This window comes from Malus domestica, chromosome 07 (genome assembly GCF_042453785.1).
Source record: "Malus domestica chromosome 07, GDT2T_hap1".
Classification (NCBI taxonomy): Eukaryota; Viridiplantae; Streptophyta; class Magnoliopsida; order Rosales; family Rosaceae; genus Malus; species Malus domestica.
Window position 1 is genome coordinate 1,435,456 of NC_091667.1, and position 20,735 is coordinate 1,456,190.

Sequence of the window (20,735 nt, forward strand, 5' to 3'; positions counted from 1 at the left end):
GCTTTATCGTATTAAGCGAGATCGACTGTACGAACCTTAAAAACAATGCACTATATTTTACGTCAAAACCTTTTGTTAGCTTTAAGTATTTTATATTTTTTTTTAAATCTCTTTCCAAATTTCCTAAAAAATTCTAAAGTAAATTAATTGAAATTATAAAAGAGACATCCATTTGGGATGCAAAGAAGAAAAGCGTTAACCAATTTGATTAAGCCCACCCAAATTGCCAACTTTTATTGTTTGTGGTGTCATATTAAATGTGAGTTGGTGTTGAAGGCATCTCGGTGGGTCATTGTCTTTATCATCAAATGTCACACCCCGGACCGAGGTAGATGAGACCTCACGCTCATCGCGCAAGTTAAAGTAAAAGTAAAAACGAAAAACAAAAACTTAAGGTTATCTTATACAAGTAATTATTACAAAATCCTTATAAAGTGATCAAAATAAGAAAACTCTTAAATCCTTTATCTAACACAATCTCAACTCATTTAGCACCTGTCTTGCCAAATAACTTATCTGTAAAATAAAAGGATGAGGGGTGAGCAACAACCATCGTCACTTAGTGAGTAAAATATGTAATATGTTGGTCAAGCGATGCTATTTTAGTCACTATAAAAAATACAATAGTAATATCAAATCATTATGCACATAGTGTCATATCACATCATTCCTTTACATGTTCATTATATCCTTCTGTTGACCCTAAAAACTACCAAACCTACGTGGCGTGCCAACTCGATGGGCAAGTAACTAATGAGGTAATTACGTCATTCGGTTGTGTGCGGGGCGTGCCAACTCGATGGCCGAGTTCGGCCGAGGAGTAAAATGTGTTGATGTTGCGTTGGGTGCGCTGCTGACTTCTTGATCTTGTGACTGCGGCCGAGGAAGGAACACGCCTCGGCCTTCGGGTTCTAGAGCCTGAAGACAAGGCTGCTAGTTCTGCGAAGTTCAATATCAAATTCAGCTGTCAATGTGGTGAATGTAGTAACCTGGTAACACCTCACTTTGCCGAGAAGGCTAATGAGACGACCTCTGCCAATAAGGATTTGAAAATCTTTCTTGACCAAGACTTGGATAGGTAACCATTCGGCCCATTCGCAGTGTTGTTTATCCAAATTAAATGTGCTCCACAGACAGCTGATTTTACAGCAACAGAGCTGTTTATCCAAACTAAAGATGTTCACCGATTGCCTTCATAGTGCTGTTTATCCAAATTGAAGGTGTGTTGGTGGAGAAAGAAAATAAAAATCTCAAGGTTGTTGAGAGGTTTCGCGTGGAGCGAGGGTTTGCGCAGGACAGTTGTGTGTTGAATCAGAGATGACTTTTTCCGTTGCCATTGCAGCTGTATTTATAGGACTGAAGTACTTGCTTGGCACGGCTAGATAATTGTGTAAAGTCCGACTGCAACTCTAACTCGTTGAATAAAATATGATTATCGCATCAGAAACCAAGGCATATCCTTCAAACTGAGACGTGAGATTTGTTCCAAGACTTTTCAAACCTAATAAAAGTCTATCTAGGCTTATCACATCACACTTCTAGCCCACCTAGGCTTCTCATCTCTTCATAAAAAACCCATCAGTAGCCATGCTTTATCTTATCATCAAAACATCATAGAAAAGGCCTAGCCTTCTTAGGTTCCTTGTGTCATCATTATCCAAGACCATAATTTTCCTTTATCCCATTATTCCACATGGTTCTGTATGCAAATCCATTCAAATATGGAACTGTGCAACTGATTAGATATCAAGCTGCACGGCAAGCCTTCCATGACTCTCTCTACTGCTGTATTAATTGTAAGGGGTTAGCAAGCAGCCAGCTGTGCAATCTCTTTTAATTTCTCCACAACCCGATAAAATCCTTAATTATTTGTAATAAAATCTCACGTGTATCTTTGCAAGCTTTAAGGATATTTTCAAGATAATTACTACGATTAAAATCAATAGTAATGCCAACAAAATTATCTTAATGGTCTAGAACCCTGCCCACTTAACGGCATTGATACCACAGGCTGAAGGTGTAATTTTGGGTCCAAACACCTTCATAAATAGTAACCCACCACGTGACCCCTACTGGCCATTATGCCCTAATATCCTCGTGTGCAGTTTACATTTATCCCTCATATTAATGCAACACTAAAGTTCTCATATTCCATGAACAATTCCAAATATCTACATATCACTATATTAATAATTCCGAGAGCATTTCAACAAATCTAACATGGTTAACTTGAAATAGAGATATTTGAAAATATAAATAATTTGTAACACATTACATAAACCACTCACCTCGATAATTCGAGCTTTGACAAAACAACCTAACTTCAAACCTCCACATATCAAACCCCTAATTTTCCTCTCTCTTTCCATATAAACATATTACTTTAGCTTGCATGCACACTAGCTAATTCCTTTGCATGATAACAACCGGGAGCATTTGCTCTTATTTATACTCTCGACCTCTCTATGCGTGCGGAGGACATGAGAGAGTTTGAGGGAAAAAGAGAATGTAAAGATAGAGAGAGAAGGGAGCTTTAAAAATAATCTTTTATGTATAAAGTCGGAGGCCAGTTTTGGTGTCACCGGGTTCGACAAAATGAATTGGACAAAACTGCCCCTCGGCCTAAAAATAAAAATAAAAAAAAATGAAAAATGAATGCATAAAATAACTCAAGGGTAATTTTGTAAATTTATTTTATTTTTTAATAATGCTCTGCTTGTTCTACAGTCTTCCACACCTCTCGACCCAGTTTCCTTCTTACCTTCTTGACCCATTTTCGGATTGGGTTTCTTTATCTCCCATCTCTGCTCTCTTCAATCTCTGCTTCGCTCTCTTCAATCTTTGCTTCGTGATCTCTTCCATCTTTGCTTCTTCCGTGATTTCTTCTTTTCTGGCCGAGTTCTATTCGAATTGAAAACCTGGCAAGGCGTTTCTACTAATCTGTGCACAAATTTGACATAGTTTCATACTTCCATAGTATATAACCAATTTGCCGCCTACTGCCCATCTGTGCACAATAGCATCTGCCTATTCAATTTTGTATGCACAAATATAAAAGTTTAAAACAAGATATATGTAAAAAAACATCACTGCAAAGGTTCATAAGGGTTTGTCCTGCATAAAGGTTCATAAGGGTTCTACCACAAATTAGATCGCCGAATGAAGCGAAGAAGTATATTTATGCTAAATAAATGAAACTCAAATAAATACTCCAAAACTTTGTCCTGCATCATTAAAATATATAACCTCTGAACCTCTACAAATCCATGTGCTAAGTTACTCATTGGTACTACTAGTAAACCATGATCATTGGTTTAAGTTCTGATTATTTGCTTTCTCTTTTAACTAAATTGCAGCAATTGTAGATAATAAAACCTTAATCGATAATGACGACGTTGAAAATAAGAGCAAGCGACAATCCAATCCAGAAGGTATACTGTTATATTTCTTGTGGATCTTAATTTTCATATGCATTATAAATAATGAATTACTCCATCTCTCATTCATCTATTTACCACACCTAGCTGTAAAAACAATGAATTGCTAGATAAGCATTATAACAAAACCTAGTGCATAAAACTTACATCTCATTGTCTAATACAAAATGACCAATGTCACGTACTGATAAGCAAGTGAGAAATCAAGCCAAAAAAGGAATGGTTTTGCCCTTCGAGCCCCTTTCACTTGCATTCAACCATATGAACTACCACGTGGATATGCCTCTTGTAAGTAACTTTGCGTCTATTTTCTTTGATATGCTAAGCTAAATTCAAGAAATCAACGTGAGGACTTATAAATTAACAATGCATTAAACGAAATGAAAAAATTTTTGCTCATTGGTTAAGAAGTGACTATTTTAGTCTTGCAATCGATCATACATATGATGCAGGAAGCAATTCCTAGTATTAGCAGTTAAAATGGGTTTGTACTTCTGAATTTTAGACCCTAAAATCAAGTTTAGCAAAAACAGAGAAATACCAACAAATAAAAAATTGAAGAAGGAGAAGACAGAGATATGTTGACGTCTCACCTTAAGTTAGTATGGCTTCCGCAGACGATCCCAAAACTGAATAGAAGTGAACTCTGCAAACAAAATTAATTCCAAACCATAAATTAAATTTCAAAAGGAAGACAGAAATTAGATTTCAAAACACTAAATTAATTACCTAATTTGGGATCGAGAGTTCTATGACTTCTGTCTGTGAGAGAAAATCGCCCCGAGAGAGAGAGATCGCGAGAGAGAGCGGTGGTGTGGCGGTGGCTGTGTGGTGAAGGAAGGCTGGAGAGTCAGAGACGATAGTATGGTGTAGTGGTGGGCTGGTGACTGGCCGGAATTCGACACAGAGAGGGTTAAGGGCTGGAGATGAGCGCTCGGTGAGGGAGGCTCAAGGGCTGCGTTCGAGTTCGATGGAATAACACGGAAGTGAAATGTGAGAATGGAGATCAGACCTAAAAACAAACGAACGGCATAGATTAAATCCAAAACAATGAACGGTTGAAATAATTTTCTTATAATTAAAAAATAATATATATATATATAATATAATATTTATTTTCGGTTCGGTATGGTAATACCGAAAAAATGGAGATGCAAAACCGAATCCCATACCGAAAATTTCGGGAATTTTGGTTTGGGATTTTTTTGGTTTGGGATCGGGATTTTTTCGGTTTGGTTTGGGATTTTTGGGATTTTTTTCCAGCCTTGACCTTTGGCCTGTATGGGATCCGGGAGATGCTTTGACTACAGCTACAAAGTTGATGCTCTGTTTTAAGTTCCAAGAGAACCATTTCAAGGTGCACCCTCAATTCTTGGTTCTGCAGCTACACCCCATATATCCTGCAGTGCATCTTACTTGTCTACCACTGCTGTTGGCCACAGGATTAGGAATTCTTCACCCTAAATCCAGGCTTCACCCTTATCAGGTGCTTTTTGTCAAAAGGATTGAGGCCGCTATATGCAATCTCCTTGCTGCCCTTAGCTTTCTCCTTTGGCTCAAAAATGATGAAGTTGGAGCATGACGAAATTGTGGTATTTTTGTTGTTTGGAGAACATGGGTTCACACCCCACTCTCAAGTGTCCCTTGTTGAGTTCTCAGATGGTGCTCAGGCTCGTGTTGTGATTGAACCTAGAGAAACTAAAGGCTTTACTCTAATTAGGATCGTTACAAATTAAGAATGACTCAAGCAAGGATATTTACTCAACAAGAGAAGTTCATACAAAGAACTAATTTTTCATTTAAGTATGCGTTCTTACATAGAATACACACATATCTAAAGGCCTAGGAGGAACTTTTCCGAACCTCACCTAAAACTATTTGGGAACAAAAGGCATCGTTCTTTTTTGTCCGTTACATAAGATAAGGAGGAATCTCCTCTACATTTTATAATAGCATGTGGGTTCGGAATGAGAAAAACTTGTGCGGAGATTATGATGCTACTTAATAAAATTCAGTGCCAAATCAAATTCCACACAAATTTTATCCCGAAGGTAGGAGAGAGAACATGGGGAGGGCAGGGCTGGATTTATGGGGTGGCCACGTGCTTCATCGTCGACTTGGCAGCGAGTTTTTTGGGTTCTTTGTCGATTTGGCAGCGAGATTTTCTGTTTCTTTAGTCCTAACTTTTTAATACATTTGGTGCTTTTTGGGTCTTTTGTTTTTGATTATTTTGAAGCGAAACTTAGACTTGATTGCAAGAAGTTTGAGCATTATCGGACCAAATGTGTAAAAGCATCGGAAATTCTGCAGATTTTAGTCAGCCAAATTTTGGGGAAAACCAAATCCTTGGCATGGCACTACAACAAAGCTCAGTAAGCTTTCATTGCAAAACAGCAGAAAGGAGATCGAAAGGGCTAATTTGTTTGCAGAATTGAATCCTGATCTGTATTCAGGGACTGCCATGAGCAGGATGAGAAGATGAGGGAGGGAACCGAGGAGACAGAGGAGAAAGAGAGGGAGACAGAGGAAAAGATTGGGAAAAGCGGGGACGGTCGATGGTACCGGAGTTCACGTTGTCGATCAGTTAAAGATGTCAGGGTGTAGCTAGAGGAGGCGTTAGGGGTGTATAAAAAGTGCAATGATACGGGGCTCAAATTTTTGGATTCTCCTAAATATTACATATAAATTTTCTAATAAGAAAGTTCTTAACTGAAAAGAAAAATCAACAAGATGTGATTTTATCTATACTACAATTGATTAAGTAAAGCTTATATTTAATATATTAAATTTTCACTTTTCTCTATCATATGTGTATTACTTGTATTAACCGTCTTCCACTTTTTTTTTTTTTAACAAAAACTAACTTGTGTGTTATTTTCTTCAACAAAAACAAGCATATTTCCTTATCTTGCTCTATTTTTTCGTGAATAAACCCTAAATCATGATTTCATGGTAATTGAAAAATTATTCAATTAGTAAGAATGAGATGCTGATTTTAATTAAGTTTGAATATTGATTATTGAACTCCTTATGAATATATTGTCGAACAAAGTTTATCTTTTTCAAATAAAGAGGGTTTTTTTAATAAATTCGCACATGGCCCTTAAAATGTTAGAGACGACCTTGGGTGTAGTTTATTAGCAATGGTAAAATGTTTCTTTGGTTGGTGTGGACATGAAAATACAATTCTACCCAACATTTTAACAAATCTTTAATAGAAACTTACGTCTAGATTAAATTTGTTAACAGTCTTGATCATACGAGTTTAATACTAATTTTTTTTATCCCATGAGCCATCGTGCAAGTATCTTATGACCACGACGATAGTTAATCTAATTTGGTCTAAATTTTAATTTTCTACGGGAACCAAAGTTCGAAAAATGGAATTGAAAAATACCAACACAATGTGAAGGACCCAGTTGGCATTAAAAGTCAACTTTCAATTATAAAGACCAGCAGTAATATATTCACAAGTCATTGTTTTGATTTTATAGTAGCGTGTGGGCCCCCCGGGAGTGGGAGAGAGAACACGGGGGAGCTGGATTTATGGGGTGGCCACGTGGTCGTGGGAACACAAAAGTGGACGAAATGAAAAGGAAAGTGAACCAACGGCTATAATTTGTGAGAATAGATGAAATATTAGGGCTGAGGATGCTTTACGGATTTTATTTTGGGGAATTTTAGGGGTTTTTACATTCTAATTGTTTATTGTAGATAGTACGATCAGTTTTAATTAGATATTATTTATGTTTAATTTTAATTTAAAATAATTTCTAACCGCACGATATACCATGAACGGCTAAAATACAAAAATCTCTAAGATCCGCACAATTTGAATTCAGATGGGATCCAAATCCAAATATTAGTACTGAAGATAGCTATAAAATTGCAAATGGCTCCAAAAGTCAAACTTTCAATTACATAGAAGAGCAGTACATATTTACAAGTATTTGTTTATATTTTATACATGGAATGGTGCACGGATTGTCAGATGAGAAGGGCATATAAAGACGAGAAGGAGGATACATTTTTCACTACGCAAAACCATATTCTCGTTTAATTGACATTGCATGTGTTTTTGCTTGTCTTGAATCCAAGAAATGGCGGAAGGAGTTCTCTTCAACATTGCAGGACGGATCACCCAGAGGCTAGGCTCCCTTGCTTTCCAAGAGATTGGATTGGTTTGGGGTGTCAAAGATGAGCTCCAGAAGCTTAAGGAGACAGTTGTTGGATTCCAAATTGTTCTTCTTGACGCTGAGCAAAAGCAAGCCAACAATAATGAAGTTAAATTGTGGCTCCAAAGCGTAGAAGATGCAGTTTATGAAGCCGATGATGTGCTCGATGAGTTTAATACTGAAGTTCAGCGAAGACAAGTTATGCGTGGCAATACAAAGTTGTTAAAAAAGGTACGCCTCTTGTTCCCTAGCTCAAATCAAGAAGCTTAGAGCCGCTGAATTTCGTAGAACCTTTTATAGTCACATAGCCTATATCCACCTATTAGGAATACAATATGTCTCTCAATAAGTCATAATTAACTATAACAAGTCCTCTACATTTTTATTTTGAATGTTTCGTATATAACTCACCGTTACAAAACTTTGTTAACTTAATTAATTAATATAGCTCTATCGAAATAATGATTTTCTACTCAAATTCTTACATGAACCTTTTCTTTTCTATCTCAAATCAATGTCTTTTGGGGGTAAAAGATGGGTCATAAGATAAAAGATAGGAATAATTAGGATCGGTTCCTAGTCACAAATGTTTTTTATTGAAATATTATTGGTTTTAAATTTTTTATTGAAGTCCTTTTACTTATGTCCACATCAAATTCTCAAAATTAATCAAATTTCATGTCAGATTTTCCTTTTTCTTTTTTAATTTTAAAAAACTCATTTATTCATTTCCCTTTATGTCATTTCTGTTTAGGATAAATGATTATTTACACAATTTAAGGAATTTTATTGCGGCTTGATATCCCTAGAATCCTTTTAATTTGAAATTTAAATATGAATTTCTTATGGCTGAATTTACTCCATATTTTATCCTAATCATGAGTATATTATATTTGCTAGAGCGCATATGGATACTCTTTTTTTTTCAATCAAAATGAGTACATTCTTTTGAAACTTATATATAATTGTACTCATCTAATTATACAGGTACATTCTTTTTATAAAAAAAAATAGGGGTACACACATATTAAAACAATTTTCTTTTGGGAGGATGTTGGAATTGTACCATAATTATATATGGCAATTGTATGGGTACATTCTTTTAACAAGTAACTACTATTATATCATCCGTATCAATGTAATGGGAACAAATTGCAATTGTTTTTTTTTTTTTTGTCTGAGTTGAATGCATTTTTTAGTCTCATTGATACATTTCTATGCAAAATGTACTCATATATATATATATATATATATATATATATATAACAATTATATGGATTCGTGTCTATGAGCACCCAATTATATGTGTACATTGTTTTTATGTGTTTCGAATGTACCACTTGATTTTTAGTAGATTAATGTTCTGTTGGTTTCAAATTTTACTATTTATTGTGTCTTTTATACCTTTTAAGGAATAATTTATTATAAAATTTGAAGTCCATAAATTAAGGAATTTTCAAAATCAAGAGATTTTATAAAATAAAAAAAATGAAAACTAATATGGTTTGAGTCAAACTGGATCCAAAGTCATAAATCTTCTACATTATTGTTTTGAATGTTTCATATAACCTACCATTACAAAACTCTATTAACTTAATTAATACAGTTTTATTGTAGAATGTTTTATATAACCTACCGTTACAAAACTCTATTAACTTAATTAATACCATTTTATCGAAATAATGATTATGTCTCCTCAAATTCTTACAGGTGGGCCTTTTCTTTTCTAGCTCAAATCAACTTGTTTTTGGGCTAAAGATGGGTCATAAGATAAAAGATATTAATGAGAGGCTTCGTGAGGTTGCATCTCGTAGAACCTTTCACTTAGAAGTAGATCGTGAAGATACACGATTTAAAAGGAGAGAGAGGGTCACTCACTCATTTGTCCCTAAAGAAAATATTATTATAGGGAGAGATAAAGATAAAAAGGCAATTATCCAACTCTTGTTGGATCCCATCTCAACTGAGAATGTGTCAACTATTTCCATAATTGGAATTGGAGGATTGGGGAAAACTGCACTTGCCCAACTCATATTCGATGATGAGATGATTCAAAATCATTTTGATTTGAAAATATGGTCATGTGTCTCTAATGTATTTGAGTTGGATATAGTTGTTAAGAAAATCCTTCAATCCGAACATAATGGGATAGAGCAGTTGCAAAATGAACTTAGGAGAAAAGTAGATGGGAAGAAGTACCTACTTGTGCTGGATGATGTGTGGAATGAGGAGCGAGAGAAATGGCTTAGCTTGAAGTACTTGTTAATGGGTGGTGGAAAAGGTAGTAGAATCCTAATAACCACTCGTAGTGAAATCGTTGCGACGACATCAGACACAGCTAAACCATACACCTTAAGGGGCTTGGATGAAAAGCAAAGTTGGTCTTTATTTAAGGAAATGGCTTTTATAGATGGAAAAGAGCTAGAGAATTCAATAATTAAGGAAGTTGGGATGGAGGTTGCAAGAAAATGTCAGGGAGTTCCACTCGCTATAAGGACGATAGGTGGGATGTTGCGCACCAAACATCACGAAAGAGAATGGTTGAATTTCAAAGAAAAGAAACTTTCAAAAATAAGCCAGAAAGAAAATGAAATTTTACCAACACTTAAATTGAGTTATGATGTGCTCCCATCACATTTGAAGCATTGTTTTGCTTATTGTAGCTTGTTCCCACCTGATTATGAGATCTACGTACAGAGATTGATTAAACTTTGGGTGGCGCAAGGGTTCATTAAGTCATCTGACGAAAACGAGTGTTTGGAGGATGTTGCGTTTGAATATTACAAGGAATTGTTGCGCAGATCATTTTTTCAAGAAGAAAAAACACATGAGTCTGGTATAATAATAACTTGTAAAATGCACGATCTCATGAATGAACTTGCAATCTTAGTGTCAGGGGTCGGAAGCGCCGTAGTTGATATGAACCAAAAGAATTTTCATGAAAAACTTTGTCACGTATCTTTCAATTTTAATATTCATTTGTTGGAATGGGAAGTGCCAACTTTGTTGCTAAAAGCAAATAAGATGCGAACTTTTCTTTTTCCTTGCCAAAAGTATTGGATTGATAGAGATGGGTCATTATGTAATTCGTTTTGTGCTACAATTGTTTCAAATTTTAAGTCATTACGTATGTTGAGTCTTAATACATTAGGAATTACAACATTACCTAATTGTCTTAAAAAAGTGAAACATTTGAGATATCTTGATCTTAGTGATAATCCCATCGAAAGACTTCCAAATTGGATAGTTGGACTTTCGAATTTGGAAACACTAGATCTCACAAGATGTCGGAAGCTTGTGGAATTGCCTAGAGACATTAAAAAAATGATCAACTTAAAGCATCTCATCTTGGAAGGCTGTTCTCATTTGACTCGAATGCCACGTGGACTTGGTGAGTTGAATGGTCTTTGCACATTGGATAGATTTGTTTTAAGCAAAAGCAATTCCTTGTTGAGGGACAGTGCTGGTCTTGGTGAACTGGGGAGGCTTAAGGAATTAAGGAGAAAGTTAGTTATTAGAAATTTGGGCCACAAGAAAGATGTGAAGTCAGAATCAAATGGTGGTGCACTTCTGAAGGAAAAGCAACATCTCTGTTCGTTGGGTTTGTATTGGAAAAAAAGAGAAGATGTAAACGCAGTTGATGAGGAGGATATTATAATGTCAATGGAAGTATTGCAACCCCATTCTAATCTAAAGGGGTTGACCGTGCGGTATTATGGTGGTGTGAGGTTTGCGAGTTGGTTTTCTTCTCTCATTAATATTGTTAATCTCACGTTGGCTTCCTGTGAGAGATGCCAACATCTTCCACCCTTGGATCATTTCCCATTCCTTAAGTCTCTTAAACTTGAAAGGTTGACGAAGTTGGAGTACATATCAGACAATGAGAGCAGTAATAGTATGAGTGATGAGATGGTGAGGACGTCATTCTTTCCCTCCCTGGAGAAACTCCGCATAGAAAATTGCCCTGTTCTGAATGGATGGTGGAGGGCGCACACTCATAACTGTGCTTCTTCTTCATCAACGGAAAATTTGCCGTTCCCGTTGCCTTCATTTCCCTGTCTTTCTACATTGAGCATCTTTTATTGTCCTAATCTAACTTCCATGCCTCTGTATTCGAATGTGCATACATTATATCTCAGTAGACCCAGCTCGAGGGTTGTTCATTCCTTGTTTGTTAGAGGAGCATCTGATATTACACATGATGTTAGTGTTGATGTTGATGTTTCTGCCTCTTCTTCTTCCCCTCATCTCTCCAAATTAACGCATTTGTCACTTGATGGAATTGAAGATTTAGAATGTATAACGTCGGAATAGATGGGCAACCTCACATCACTTCAATCGTTTTCCATTGGAAAGTGCCCGAACTTGGCATCACTACCAAAAGAAATAAGCAATCTCACGTCACTGCAACAACTTCGAATTAGTAATTGCTATAATTTGGCATCGCTGCCAGAAGGGATTTGTGGATTCCCTTGTTTAAATACATTGCAAATTTGGGATTGCCCGAAAGATGCTAGAAAGAAACAGGTGAGGACTGGCCTAAGATTGCTCACATCCCAAACATTCAAATTATTGAAGGTGCGTTTTCTAACTTGTTTGAATTTACAGTTGCCTAATTCAGTATAAACTATGAAATATTCAAAATGCGAATCTCGTTTCTAAATTTTATTCTTCATTCATCATCACCAACATTTTATTTTTCTTTTTAGATGACATACAATATGGAGCAAAGATTTCGTCGTCCACACTTTTGCTTTCTCACCCACTAACTTCATTTTTTTTTTGTTGATGTAATTTCCTTCTTTTCAATTATATAGTCTCATATGCAGTGCATGGGGCGCCATCCTTTTTGGTTCAATATGTGATGCCCATGTTGATTGCTTTGAGTGGTTGTATATGATTTTGCTTTTGATCATCTAGAATTTGGTACTATGTTCTCCCATTGTATGTTTCTTTTTCTTCAAGTAATATAATATGGGTGTGAGGGCCTAGCCCCCCAGCTTCGACTGGGTTCCAGCCTTCTTTAAATATTTATTTTTAATATATATTGATATATTGGATGCGAAACAACTTTTGTCACGTTATAACGTATAAGTGACACAATTATACACAAAGAACAGTAAAAAGATTACGATATGAAAGCAAAAATATATATATATATATATATATATATATATATATATATGTTGTAGGCCTATTTGATTGAGCGATGTAGGGTTAGAGAGAGAGAGGGGTGTGGCAAGCTTTAGGGAGAAGAGAGATTGATTTAATTGTGAGGTGTGTTTGATTCACTCTATTGTGCCTTTATTTATAGTAGTAGAAAGGGTAAGACCTTTCCCTTTAGGATTACAACATTTAATAGGTAATCTAGTCCTAATAGGAATATAAGATACATTCCCAGATTCCCAAGGATTTACACAATCACATTCCTATTCTAAATATGACTACAACAATATATATATTATAAACACATTTTTGCCTAAAACACTGTTAAACAATATGCTTCCTATTTTGCCTCCACATCAACGTCTAAAATATCGATAATATCGGCGAAATATCGCCAATATTATCATTTTTGTGAGAGTCCGATATTTCTACACCTATCCACTTGATTATCGTCAAAATATCGAGATAATATCGATATTTCGCGATATTATTGCGTCCTTCTTGAAGGCGACGCCAATGGAGTAGACGGCGACGGGCATGAGGGCCTTGAGTATCTGGATGAAGGAGACGGATAAGAAGATGTAGGCGGAATTGGAGAACCAAAGGGAAAAGGCGTAGAGGGCGCTGATGGGGATGACTGTCTTGAGGTAGAGCAGAGGTTACGGGAGATGGAGACGGCGCCGACGAGGCGGAAGACACGGACGAGGAGGAAGACGAGGGAGGAGCAGAAGGAAAGGGCGTAGAAGGCGCCGATGGGGATGACCGTCTTGAGGTAGAGCCAAGGTATAAAATATTGATGATATCAGAAATATCGGTAGTCCAAAAACACTGAAATTTTGACGAAAATATCGGGATATTATCAATATCGATAAAAATTGAATAAAAACCACGGAAATTGTAAGAAAAACTTGGAAATTTTTATTGAAACTTTGCAGGATGTTTATTTAGTCAATTATCTATTAGTTTATCACAAAAAATGGAAGGAAATGCATTGCATGATGGATTTAACTGATTTAAGTTGATTATATAGCGAGCTGGCAAACATTGTGAGTGTAGAAAATATGTAGTAATTAATGAAAGAAGTTTAAACACGCCATAATAATTTATATATAATGAATTAGTACAATATTTTACACTTTATACATTGCATGGTAAGATACATGAGTCACTTAGTACCACATAGAGTTCCTATGAGGTTCAAATTTTTCACTATCTTCATCATCTCTATGTGTAGAGTAAGTGTATTGTGAAGAGTAGTCATCAAATGATAAATCCCCAAAATAGTTTTGCATGTAATTGTTAACATGCCGCCCATATGGATCCGAGATTGGTTGACGTTGTCCATAAGCAAAATCATTTGAAGATTGAGTCTCGGATTCTTTCCATGAGTCGCTCGATTCCATCCCAACAAGAATGGGATATGAAGGGTAGGGAAATGGTTGGTTATGAGTATAACCATAGTTACTACTTCCCACTCCAACAGAGTCCGAAGTTATAGATAACAAGTTCTCTTCTTGACTTGACAAAATCCCCTTGCCTCTTTCTCTACGAGTATAGTCATTCCCTATGGCACCAATTCCTGGTCCTGCCCGCCTACTGCCATGGTCCTCATCCTGTGTTGCATGCGTGAAGTTTGCCTCACCAGTGAAGGGGCTCATAAATCCGGGAGGTGGTCTAACATAGTTTCCATATCCACCACTACTTCCAGCTCCACTATATCCTTCATTATTCCCACCTCCGGTGGTAGGTGAGTCTCCTGATCTTGTACTAGAGCTATCATTATTATCAGCATAATCTTGTGGTTGTGTAGGATTGGAAAAAGGTGGAATTCCAGTGTTTCTTGGTCTTGAGTGCAAAAGTTCTTCCAAAAAGTCAGCGCTGCTAGATCCCACCTCCTCCTCTAATACTCTTTCTACATTTATCCCTTCATTATGTGCTTCTTTAATAACTCTAGGAGCTGGGTTGCCTTCATCATCATCTAAATGAAGAGGTTTAATCCATTGATAAAGTTGGTTACCCTCTGTATCATCATCTTCAACAACAATATCAAACACATCTAGTGGGTCACCACGGTCGACATGATCTATTTCTGCTTCCTTATCTCGAATTTGAAGCTTCACGTTGTAGTAGCAATAAACTAATTTTTCCAACCTACTATGAGCCAACCTATTTCTTTGCTTTGTGTGTATGAGTGCAAATGTATTCCAATTTCTTTCACAAGCAAATGAGGAAGCTGTTTGTGATAATACTTTGATTGCTAACTTTCTCATAGTTGGTGCATCAGTCCCATACATGATCCACCATTCAGCTATAATGAAAAACAATGTTGATAAGCCTAATAACTCCAACAAATTCTATTATAAACTGATAGTGAAATATGTTTACACTCACTAGGAGACATTTTTGTTTGAGCAGCAACTGATGTTGGTTCTCCAAAAGTTCTTCTTGCATCTTTAAACCATGTGAGCTGAATTTAATAAATCGTGTTAGTTTAATCCAATAATGTAATTATTATAATTTAAGTAATTGTGTACCTCATTTCCAAATTGGCCATTTGCTGGTGATGCAGGGTCTAATTTAGAGTATACATTATGTACAGCACGTATAAGGGTACCATCATCTCCAACACCGGGTCTGTATTGGTATCGAGGATTCAAATAATATGCTGTTCAAAGAAACACATACTCTAATAAGAGAAATAATACTTATGCAACTAAAGAAATGAATTGCAAATTATCACATAATTTATACCTGCTGCATGCAAATCGTGGTATAATGTTTTATGCCATTGGTCATCAATTATCTTTATGACCCACCTTGCACCATGTTTTCTTTCCAAGTCATCATTCACTACACGCATCAACTCATATATTACCCCCATAGTAGGATACACTTATGTGTCAACGATCCGTAAAACTTTGTAAAGAGGTTCAAACACTTGGCACACATGTTCTGATTGAGTCCAAAAAGCATGATCAAGCACTATACTTTCCACCATACGACCTGCATTTGAGTGGCTGAAATTGTGGTTGGCCCAATCGTCACTAGTGAATAGTTGATTCAACCCTGCTTTCTTCTTAAGTAGGCTGTCTAATGCAAATAGTTGGTGGCGAATCGAGTGGTAACTGGACGAATAATTTCTCCTTTGCAAAATTCACGCATCTTTGCCAACAACCGACCGTGATTGTAAATATAATTTGTGATCGTTCTAGCTCTTTTTACGACAGTAGCAATATTCTCTCTCTTCCTCATTGCCTCAAACATGAGATCAATACAATGTGCTGCACATATGTCCAAAACACATTATGATGCTTCATTAACATTTTTCCAGCTTTGACAAATGCAGAACCGTTGTCGGTCACGACTTGGACAACATTATGCTCTCCCACCTCCATGATTACATCCCTCAATAATTTGTAAATATACTTGTAGTTCTTTATATGGTCTGAAGCATCAACAGACTTCAAAAAAATTGTCTTTCCCTTGGAGTATACCATGAAGTTTATGATAGTATACCATGAAGTTTATGATAGACAATCTGGTCGGGCCAGTCCATCCGTCATACATGATTGTGCAACCACTAGTTTCCCACTTTGACCTCAACTTGTTAACATACTCGCCAATGTCTTTATACTCCATTTCCAAATATTTGTTTCTTACGTCATAGGGAGTGTGAGGTTGTACTCCAACACCGGTCTGTTGACATCCCAATACCATATTTTTGAAATGATGTGATGATACCTTCTCAGCAGGGACATTTTCAAAGATAAAGAACTTGCTAATTAGACGCCTCATTCTCTCATTCACATTACCTCCAGTGAAATAACTCCAAACACTCTTTTGACGTGCTTTGGATGACTTATATAAACTTGGGGCTATTGGTGGTGTTGGTTATGATTCTCTAACACTTGCTCCCCATCTCATTTGTGCACCACCACTTGTCCCAGAACCTTGTGCTCTATTAGGAATTTTATGAAGGTGTTCTCTTTCCCATGTTGACTGTTTGGAGGCACGTAATGCTTGTTTGAAACTGCGTCGTTCTTCAGGTCCCATGTCATCATCACATTCGTCCTCATCGTCATCATCATCACTGTCAACCGCTTGGCCAATGACTTCTCCTCGTAGCCCAGCTCAAATATTTTCCATTCCATGTATTTTCTTTTCCTTCTGGTGTTTTTTCTGTTTTAATAATGTGGTGATGAATGCCTTCACTTATAGGGGGAACATTATTGCATTGTTGGACATTATCGCATTGTTGGACATTATTTCCTGGATCTAATCCACTAAGATGGTACTTAAGTCGTGTCACTCCACCACTCTTCATTACCCGACCACAATATTTGCAAATTGTGTCATGTTTGTTTCCGTCTATTGGGTTTCCATGTTCCCAAGCTTAATCACGTTTAGTAACTCCACTGGACATCTTAAACGTACCTATATTTATTTTTCATGGAAATTAGGCAATTATTTTTTGGCCAAAAAATATAGTAGTGACGGAAACATATTAAATAGGAAGTAAAGAAAATAGGAAGTAAAGTTATTCTACAAAAGAATTAAATAGGAAGTATTAAATAGGAAGTAAAGAAAATGATTGTAAGAATTTAAGTAATTATAAAAATAATATGGAATAATAAAACCTAATATTAATGAATAATAATCCAATTTGATAATAAAATAATAAATAACATTAAACATATTAAAATTATTCTAGGGAATAATTATACAACATTACTTAATTACTTCAAAAAATTAACATGCAAGTATTATTTGGTTCTTAGATCACATGCACGGGTCCACACAAATTTTTTTGTTGTTGTATAAATTACAATAATAAAAATATAGGTTTGTAAACTTACCTTAAATATGGAACCCTTTGTGTAAAGGCTAAATAGAATTTGCATGGAGCAACAATAAAATAATAATTACACAAATGTAACAAATATGGAACTTTCGATGTCGTACGTAGTAGGAAAACCTCGACGATCCTCTGCAGCTTGCCGTCTGTGAATAAATGAGAGAGAAAGAAGGTATTTAACATTTAATTTGGAGTGGCGCGAGCTGCAGATCCATTTATTCAGTTTGAAGCTCTGAAATGGCTCTGGAATGGCTCTGGAATGGCTCTGAAAGGGCTAATTGAAGAAGAAGAAACGAAAAGGTGTAATAGAGGTTTTTCAATTTTCGAAGGGTCAAAAAATGTGTGATGATCTGATACTCCACCTCTGAGAATGTGAAAGAATATCACGCATGGCACACGGTTTTGAATCTTGATGAAACCACCATTACTTTTTATCTTGTTAAAAGTTGTAAAAGTTGTCAAGTCAGAGACACGGTTTTAAATTATTTGGATGCTTTTTTTCTCTACACGCCACCACACACAATTATTTGGATGCTTTTTTTTTTCTACACGCCACCACACACACACACACACAGAGTCAGAGACTCTCACACGCCACCACACACGCACACAGAGATCAAGATTTGAGAGCCCACACACGCACACAGAGTCCTCAGTCTCTCAATCCTTCTCTCTTCTCTCTTCTCCCTTATCCCCCCCACACACACACAGATCTCTTGATCATTCTCTCTTCTCTATTCTCCCACACACAAGCACAGATACCTCAATCTCTCGATCATTCTCCCACAAGGCCTTCTGCTTCTCCCTCGCCTTCCTCATCGTCCGCGTCTTCCACCTTGTCGGCACTGTCTCCATCTTTCGTGACCTCTACTCTACCTCAAGTCGGTCATCCCCATCCGTGCCCTCTACACCCTTTCCTTCTGCTCCTCCCTTGCCTTCCTTCTCGTCCGCATCTTCCGCATCGTCGGCGCCGTCTTCATCTCCCGTGACCTCTGCTCTACCTCAAGACGGTCATCCCCTTCGGCGCCCTCTACGCCAATACTTTGGAGTAGATTCGACGTGCTTATACCTTTACGAACATAATTACCGTGACCGAATCCGGCATCAACGATTTGTGAACTTCACAGAACTAGCAGTCTTGTCTTCAGGTTCTAGAACCCAAAGGCCGAGAATTGTTCCTTCCTCAGCCGCAATCGCAAGATTCAGGAGTCAATAGCGCACTCAACGCCACATCAGCAAATTTTACTCACCGGCCAAGCTCGACCGTCGAGTTGGCACGCCCCGCATATAACTGAATGACGTAGTTAGCTCATTAATTACTCGGTCTGCGCGTCACATAGACTCAGTAGTTTTTAGGGTCAACACCATCGAATTAAAAAAAAAAAATTAATCCACCCACATATGCCTCTTTGAAATTTCTAAGAATTATGTTAGAGCATCACTTAATAGTTAATACTAGATTTAATAGATCATGGTCTTAAGTTTGAATTTTGTAAATGGCTGAATCATTTACCGCCGATCTTGACTATTGTTTTTAATTATCCTTTCACATTTGGGATTTTTCTCTAATCACTTTTGTTTTTTAGAAAAAATAATGAAAAGTCCAAAAAAACCTTTCATTTTAAAGAAAAGCCCTTTTTAAAGGTATAGTGAATAGTACCAAGTAAAGGTAAAAATGTGGGTTTTCGTTAAAAATGAACAGTACAGGGAGTGTTTCGTTAAAACTCCATTGTTTTTTTTTTCCAAAAAGGGGGCAACTGGAGGCGAACCATGGTTAAGAATTGCATCCTACCCATGACCACGACCAAACAAATTCACAACTTACAAAGTATTGCCATGCTACTTCTCAGATGCTTCCACATTTCAACCTAAAACAATGATAGGTGAATAGCTGTAATCGCCTCCAATAAGTTATTGTTATAATCTATTGAATAGTCTTTATCCTTTCGTGTTTGCTTCTTTCTTCTTTTCCTCTCTCTTTCATTGCACCTTCTTGGCCTGTGGTATGTCATTTCTCAAGTCCATATGCGAAGATTATTATATTATAAATTTTTATTTTTGTGGACTGAAGGAGCTTGACTTGAATTTAGGTATTTCAGTATCATTTGTTCAGCAACACAAACACAACCACTGCCATTTTTTCATACATATATCTTCTCTAAACACTTTTGTTTATTGTGTGGTTGTTGCCATGCTACTTCTCATATGCTTCCACATTTCAATAAAAAATAACGCATTATTGATAGTTGAATAGTCATTGTTATAATCTATTGGATAATCTTTGTCATTTGTGTTCGTTTCTTTCCTCTTTTCCTCTCTTTCACTGCACCTTCCTGGTTGGCGGTGTGTCGTTTCTCAAGTCCATATGTCAACATTATTATATTATAAATATTTGTTTTTATGGACTGAAGGAGCTTGAATTGGATTAAGTATTTCAGTATCATCCGGCAACACAACCATTGCCATTTTTTCATACATATATCATCTCTATATATGCTTTTTGTTATACTGAGTGTATCTTATATTGAAGTCACCATTTACAGCAGGGATATTGCTATTATAGACAAGAACCACTAGGACTTGAGTTGACTGAAGTAGTGGTGAAGTCAGAAATTATATGGGAAAGGGCGAAATTTAAAAAGGTAAAGGTTCCAAGAAAATGTAGTGTAAGATCCCACATCGCCCGGGGAAGAGGATGTGATGTGCTTTATATGCACATGCCCACCTCCCCTAGTAAGACGCGTTTTGGGTGGAAGCCCAAGAACAAATCCGTAAGGGTGTGACCCAAAGCGAACAATATCTTACTTTGCGGACTGGGTTGGGATGTGACAATTTGGTATTAGAGCCACTTCCCAGTAGGAAGTGTGCTGACGAGGGCGTCGGTCCCCTAAGGGGGTGGATTGTAAGATCCCACATCGTCCGAGAGAGAGGAGGTGATGTGCCTTATATAGGTACATGCCCACCTCCCTTAGTAAGATGCGTTTTGGGTGGAAGCCCAAGAACAAATCCGTAAGGGCGTGACTCAAAACGGACAATATCTTACTTTGCGGACTGGGTTGGGATGTGACATGTAGACAACAAAATCCTTTTAGAGAATATTAA

General features: G+C 36.8%; 1 protein-coding gene and 1 long non-coding RNA gene across 3 annotated transcripts; one reads left to right on the top strand and one right to left on the bottom strand.

Moving 5' to 3' along the window:
• Positions 1-2,100: 2,100 nt before the first annotated feature.
• LOC139197633 (uncharacterized) lies at positions 2,101-4,457 on the bottom strand. Its single transcript, XR_011583206.1, has 3 exons — positions 4,167-4,457; positions 4,031-4,083; positions 2,101-3,007 (listed from the first exon to the last, which is right to left on the bottom strand). It is a non-coding gene; the product is annotated as an uncharacterized lncRNA (long non-coding RNA).
• Positions 4,458-7,365: 2,908 nt separating this feature from the next.
• On the top strand, positions 7,366-12,538 carry LOC103409969 (putative disease resistance protein RGA4). Of its 2 annotated transcripts, XR_011582970.1 has the most exons (3): positions 7,366-7,843; positions 9,323-12,190; positions 12,322-12,538. XR_011582970.1 is itself a non-coding variant. In XM_029105033.2 (2 exons), the coding sequence occupies exons 1-2, from the start codon at positions 7,538-7,540 to the stop codon at positions 11,924-11,926; spliced, it is 2,910 nt and encodes a 969-aa protein (XP_028960866.2). In that variant the 5' UTR covers positions 7,366-7,537; the 3' UTR covers positions 11,927-12,315. The 2 variants fall into 2 exon arrangements, 1 of the variants encoding a protein (XP_028960866.2); XM_029105033.2 differs by lacking the exon at positions 12,322-12,538 and having other exon boundaries at positions 9,323-12,315.
• The last annotated feature ends 8,197 nt before the right edge of the window (positions 12,539-20,735 follow it).

What these genes read in the sequence shown, in the direction of transcription:
- LOC103409969 (XM_029105033.2), top strand. Translation starts at nt 7,538, where the DNA reads ATGGCGGAAGGAGTTCTCTTCAACATTGCAGGACGGATCACCCAGAGG. An exon ending in ATACAAAGTTGTTAAAAAAG is followed by an intron (nt 7,844 to 9,322) that starts GTACGCCTCTTG and finishes AAATTCTTACAG; the next exon opens with GTGGGCCTTTTCTTTTCTAG.